Raw genomic sequence first — 7,160 nt, forward strand, 5'->3', positions numbered from 1 at the left:
TTCTGACTTCAAAATCAGCCTTATTTTTATTCAGTGAGCTAAAAAAAATGATGTTATCAATAGTATTATTATTATTTTCCATCTCCCACATCCATTCAAGACCATTTTAAAAAGTGGGTCTCCTACATTAATCTGTCTACAAATGCCATCATCCAGTGGAGATATTCAAAAATTTTTACTAAAGGTTCTCTGGGCGTGGCTTGGCGGGCGTGGCATGGCTTGGTGGGCATCGCAGGTGAAGGATATTATAAAATCTCCATTCTCACTTCGCTCCAGGGGAAGGTTACTGCAAAATCCCTATGTCCTCCAGATTAGCTAGGACTCGGGAGGCAGAGAATAGATGGGGGTGGGGCCAGACAGATTCTCCAACTACTCAAAATTTCCGCTACCGAACTGGTCAGAACCTGCTGAATCCCATCTCTGCCACCATTTCACCCTCTTCCTTCACATTGTCTCTAAACACTTCTTTAATAGCCAGATTGTCATAGCTCTTATAAAGCCTATCAGGAAAGGGGTAGGGCAGAAGCAGGGTCATTATTGAGAATAAACCATTAAAAATCTATAGATGTCATTCCTGGACACTTTAATCATGTTCATGTGAGGCTACACTATTTTGAAGTCAGAGTACCTGTTTTCTAATTAATTAGCCTTGCTTATATATACAGTTTTTGTGTTAAACAGAAATAGTAATTGTCTCTGGTAAACGTAGAGCCATAATTAGGAACATAACATAGTAGACTGTGCACTCTCATTAACTAAGTTAAACCGATTGTGAAAAATACTCTAAATGAGCAGATAGGAAAACAGATTGCCCAAGACACATATTTTAGAAAATATCAGATATACAACTGCTGGAAAACTAATACTGCTGCATGGAAGTGTTTTGAATATGCCGTAAACAACCTAAGGGCATGGGACAGAGTGGCTATACTCAAAAGTGTAATGAAATACACAATATTATTCAACTGTCAATGTTTGAATTATACTGAACTTGTTTGCTTAGTTTTAAAACACTGGAGGGAAGGCAAAGACTTTTTCTTATCTGTCTCAGGAAGTAAGTGTCTTGGATCCACCAAAATACAAAGAATAAAAACTTTTAATTAATGAACTCATACATTATATTTCCTCTATAATGTTTAAATATTCAAAAGAATGTTTGCAAACTATATTTTTAAAAATCCGTGGACCACAATAAGAACAGAGCAGTCAATAAGTACCGCCTTGACAAGTCCTATTTCACAAACATACATCTATGAATACTTTTATAGTTTTCAGTTAGCAGATATTTTTCATCTACCAGTATTTATATCTTGACTAAAATAATCTTGTGCTTTCTGTAAAAAGACTGAAGAAATTAATAGAACATTTACTCATTAATTACCTGGTGCTACTGTTAATTATACTATCAGAGAATAACAAATTAGGAACATCTAGAGATCAATAATATTTAAATGTCAGGCTAACTAGGTGATAACCCATATATATATTTCTTTTGTATGATGCATATAATGTACTTTAAAAAGGAGCAAGACTTTAGCCAATCAAGTTACACCTGTTATTTTTACTTGTTGACTTCCCCGTGGCTTCCCTTATCCAAATGATATTTGTGTTTCCCTTAGACTAGTTAATACATAGTTCTTATACTTAGTACAAAGCATTTTTTTTTATTCCAAGTCCTGCTTTGAGATTTAGACATACAAACAGTGGAGAGGAAATAAAAGTGAATGCTCTAGACCTCATTTCACTGCCATAATCTCTTGTAGATATTTATGAATATTGTCAATTATGCTATATTTAGATTGACTAGAATATGTTCTAGTCAAGCACCCAAGCTCAGCCACCTAGTCTTTGTCCCTGTAAACTAAGAAATAGGAGAGGTTTACATCAGCTATGCCCATGAAAACATTGAGCATGGGAAAAAAAGCTTGATAGACATATTTGATAGTGTAGATTTTGATGTTATTTGTCTATTTTGTTATTTCCATTATTTATCTGTAATTTCTGATTTTATATTGTGAGGTGTCCAGTGTTGGATTCCATCAGCATAAAAATCAAAATTAATAAAAAGGAGGCATAATGTGCACAATGCTTCAAAACGGATCTTATTACACTCTGTGCTTTGGTACAAAAGACTCTAGAACCTGCAATTCTCCGGAGACTAAATATTGCACATAACCTTGTTTAGGGCTGTAAATATTAAGAATATTTGGCAGTTCGCCTCAAAGAGTAATACAGCCGCCCAAGCATTTGATATGCAACGCCCACTGACCCGGGCAAAAATCTACCTTACGTTTTTTCTGGAGATGATGGAGGCCAGCCTATAAGCAACACCAAAGTTGAGGAATGTTAAAACAAAGAAGGAGTAAATAATGTAAAGCGCTTTTGCAAACACCTTTCAAGAGTCACTTAACACCTCCACTTGAGTCACTGTCACCTTTTTGCACAAAGCTCTTTTTCTTCCAGGTCACCCTCAGACACGGACGCTTCAATTATTGTTTCATCGCTGTCTGCATCGGAGACTTCGCCCCCTTCCATCATAGCTGTTCCTCACACTCCTTATCTGTTACGTCCTGAGGAGAAGATGTGTTCTACCTAGCAACTACCAGACACTTTCCCATTGGCTACTCCTGCCTAGTAACTACCAGACGTTTTTCCCATTGGCTGAAGCTTGACAGCTCAGCCGGTGGGAGAAACGGAGAGCTACCATTGGGTGCCGCCTTTTGACACCTGTTATAAAAAAGTGCAGCTGACAGAAAGGGTTTGCCGGTTCCTGCTTGTTCTTGTTCTGTTAAGGTTGCCTTGAGTAAACATTACTTCTTGTACTACCCAGGCTCAGAAGTGCCTTCTCAGATAAAACAGTCCACACTTTTCTCTCCGCGCTTTATTAAACCGCCCGACTCCCCACAGCTCAATCCCCGAGACCATTCTTCGCTGCCCCAGAAAATGGCGGGAGAATCCCGGTGCATTGTGGGTATTTCGCCCCTGTGCGAATTGGAACAGAACCTAGGAACCTGGCCGTCTTGGCCGGCCAATAACAAAGCGATTACGATTGCCAATTGGCTGTTCGGAAGAAAATGAAGAGACTGGCGACCAGAAGAAATTCCGTCCTCGGTCCAAAATCTAAAAATTACAGCCACCTGTCCCAGTTTCTGCCACTAGCCCTGCCTTGAAAGCGGTTGGAATCGATAAGGGTTGAGTCCTTTCTTCCCATGGAAATAAGCTCCGTTAAGTTTAGGTTAACGCAGCTAAATCCTCAGTAATTGCACAGGTGTAATTTGTGCTTTTTTGGGTTGAATACATAGTTATTTTTTAGTTTTAGTTTTCCATTCGTTTATCTTTCTGTGACAGAGATATTTATTACTCCTGTATCAGATATGATGTCACTGGGGTGTTTTTTTGCAAATAAATCTCTTCATTCTATAGCTACAAAGCAAGAATCCTTGAAAAGGCAACACTCCTCTCTCCCCCTTATCCCCTTCCCACAGTTTTTATGCCTTGAAATATTGCACGGAATATGTTTCTGTAGTTGCCAGCAGTTTTTAAAACAAGAGTTGTAGTCAAATGGGACAATAGAAGTATCAATCCTATGCTTAATTTTAAAGACATGAGGAAAATAGTTCTAGCACAATTTAATTTCTAGAGGCACAAAGACATCACTTTGTACTTACGATACATAAGTGCTGTATGGGTAGTCCTCGACTTACAAGAGTTTGTTGAGGGACCATTCAACATTACATAGATACTGGAAAAAGTAACTTATTACTGTTTTTCCTACTTACACCATTGCAGCAGCCCCATGGTCATGGTCACATTATCAAAATTCAGATGTTTGGCAAATGGTTCATATTTATAATAGCTACAATGTCCCAAGGTCATGTGATCAGTTTTTAATGACCTGACAAGCAAAGTCAATGGGGAAGACAATGCTATTTGTGTTACTAACATATTGTCCACTTAACAAAGTTGGCAAGATAGGTTATGAAATGGGATAAAGCACATTTAACCAATCTCTAATTTAACAGCATACATTTTGGAGCTCAATTGTGTTGAGGACTACCTATAGTTATGATCTATACAGATATCAAAAAATATAATGTTGGTTTAAGATATTTCTATCCAAACATAGTTTCCACTTCCACTTCCTGTGGTCATCTATGCTGCTACTGATCAAACAGAATGAACCAAATGTTGACAGAAAATAAAAGAATAGCATACAATCCTATTTTCTCCATGTTTTATTTAATTTGGTTGGTAATTTTTTACCATCCTGCAAAATGAATAATTTTCATGAGGGAATGTTACAAAGCTGTCAGTGCATTATTTCTCAATTGCATTTAAAACTAATGAAATTATAGTATTAATAACATAACGCTGAAATAGTAATAGAAAACATATTTGCTGTTTTATATTATTGCAGCTAATTCCAGCTAATTGATTGGTGTGATACAATGTTAGAATACTAAGAACAAAGATTAACCAATTTGTAGTTCCCGGAAAGTGATATGATCCTCAGTCTAATACCATGTATGGTAATCCTCAGACTAAAATTAAGTTTTAATCAAAATTTTAGCTAAGGTCTTGTTATCTGTCCCTTTCACTTTTTCAAGAGAGAAAAGAGGGCAAACTATCCCTGCTTGTCTTGTCCTTCCTTGATTGTGATACCACTTATTACCTGCTTGTGTCTTAGTAATTATCCACAAAGAACATTGGATCTTTGCAAGTAGAAGTGAAAAAAGTCTAATGATTTTGAAGCAAGTCTGTGTGGCAGAAACAGATCTGTCTGAAATTAGTAAAAGAAAATCAGCAAAAGTAGCTTCCAAAGGAGAAAGCATCATTATAACCACAAAAAAGGAAGAAAAGCGCGGATTTGCAACTAGTATTAATCATAATAAAATCAAAATCTGCAATGTAATTGTTCATGATTGTGAGTGATTAGTAGCTGAAGCGCAGATGGCTCCTGCCACATGGATTAATCAGTTCTAACAGATTTTTGTACATAAGGTAGAGAATGGTAAGAGACACGAATAAATGGATGACGTACTAAATATGTTAGAAATTGCATTATTATATATTTTTCTTTTTTCTTTGACTTTCATACGTAGTTTTTTACTTTTTTCTATATTTTTGTATCTTTTTCTCTTTATTTAATTTTCTCTTTATGTTCTTTAGAACATTCTAAAATTTTGTGCACCTGTACATACAGAAAAAGAAGGGCTTCAATTCAGTCTGTGAACCATATGAGGTCCTAAGTTATTTCTGTTATCTGTAAAAATGTTTATGAAAGAACATACCCAGAGGATACATTTCTCAGCTGGCAAATATTACTCCACTAATTATGTGTGGCTTTTACTATTTAATTCTGTAAATATTTTCACAGTCCTCTTTTTGACTTGTATAGTATACAGGTCTTCAATGGAAGGCAGGTTGGTAGCAATTGTTTTTTGTAAGGTTCTAATTATCTTCTGAAGTCTATATCTGTCTTTTGGGTTACAGAACCGAACCAAACAGTTATAGAGGTGCAGATGACAATGATTCTTCTGTAGAACTGTATCAGCAATCCTTGCGCAATTTGAGCTTCCTGTGCTGGCGCAGAAAGAACATTCTTTGTTGTGCTTTTTTGATAATGTTTTTGATGTTAGGTAACCATTTTAGGTCTCGAGATATGATAGAACCTAGAAATTTGAAGGTCTTTACTGTTGATACTGTGCTGTTTAGTATTGTAAGAGGTGGAAGTATGGGAGGGTTTCTCCAAAAGTCTACCATCATTTCTATGGTTTTATTTATTTATTTTATTTATTTATTAGATTTGTATGCTGCCCCTCTCCGAAGACTTGGAGCGGCTCACAACAATAAAGCATAGTACAAATCCAATTATTAAAACAGTTTAAAACCCTTAATGTAAAAACAATCAAATATCCCAAACATACCATGCATAAAACGGACCATCCCAGGGGAATCAATTTCCCTATGCCTGATGGCAGAGGTGCGTTTTAAGAAGTTTGAGAACGGCAAGGAGGGTGGGGGCAGTCCTGATCTCCGAGGGGAGTTGATTCCAGGGGGTCGGGGCTACCACAGAGAAGGCTCTTCCCCTGGGCTCCGCCAGACGACATTGTTTCATCGACAGGACCCGGAGAAGGCCAACTCTGTGGGACCTAATCGGTCATTGGGATTTGTGCGGCAGAAGGCGGGCCTGGAGATATTCTGGTTTTGAGTGTGTTCAGCTCCAGATTGTCCCTGTCGCACCACAAGGTTAGTTGTTCAACCTCCCGTCTGTATGTGGATTCATCATGGTCTCAAATGAGACCCATCACTTGTGTCATCTGTGAACTTCAGTAGTTTAACAAATGGATTGTTAGGGATGGAGTCATTGGTAGAGAGAAGCGGAGATTACACAGCCTTCTGGGGGAGGCTGTGCTAATTGTACAGGTATTTGATGTGATTCTGCTTAGCTTCTTCCTGTTTGTTACAAAGCTTATGATCCACTTACAAGTGTGTTCAGGTACCGCTAGCTGGTTTAGCTTAGCTAGAAAAATGTCTGGAATGATGGTATTGAATGATGAATTAAAGTCTGTAGGATGTACAGAGCCATATTAACAGCATCATCTGTTGATCTGTTTGCTCGGTATGCAAATTGCAGGGGGTCTAACAGTAGATCCGTGATAGTTTTCAAGTGGGACAGCACTAGCCTTTCAAAAGTTTTCATAACTACAGATGTTAGAGCAACTGATCTGTAGTCATTCAGTTCTTTGATGGTGCACTTCTTTGGCACTAGTAGAGCATTTGAAGCAAGAAGGAACATAGCACATCTCTAGCGATTTATTGAAGATTCAGGTGAAGATGAGAATCAATTAGTCAGCACAGACTTTTAAGCAAGAAGGAGTTATCTTGCCTGGGCCTGGAGCTTTTCCTGGCTTTTGTCTGTGAAATAGGTCCTGCACTTCCTTTTCTGTGATCACTAGGGGTTTCCAATTTGCAAACAGCATACATTTTTGTCTTGTCTGAGGTTGCTCTTCCAGAACTCCTACAGGGCTAAGTTGGTTGCCTAGCCATAGCTCCTACTGCCTATTTGTCAACAGATGCCCAGGAACTGTAACATATGACATAGTTAGTACTCAGTGTCTCAAGGGATGACAATACTGTATAGGATTCTTTTTCTGTTT

The 7,160-nt window shown here is 37.8% G+C and overlaps 1 protein-coding gene across 1 annotated transcript in view; it reads right to left on the minus strand.

The window, feature by feature from the left end:
- ANKRD31 (ankyrin repeat domain 31) overlaps positions 1 to 7,160 on the minus strand; it is a 69,395-nt gene that overhangs the window by 59,495 nt on the left and 2,740 nt on the right. Inside the window, 1 exon segment of the mRNA XM_070736899.1 lies at positions 2,435 to 2,555. Within this exon segment, the coding sequence (XP_070593000.1) occupies positions 2,435 to 2,555 (121 nt within the window).

Source organism: Erythrolamprus reginae, chromosome 2 (genome assembly GCF_031021105.1).
Source record: "Erythrolamprus reginae isolate rEryReg1 chromosome 2, rEryReg1.hap1, whole genome shotgun sequence".
NCBI lineage: Eukaryota > Metazoa > Chordata > Lepidosauria > Squamata > Dipsadidae > Erythrolamprus > Erythrolamprus reginae.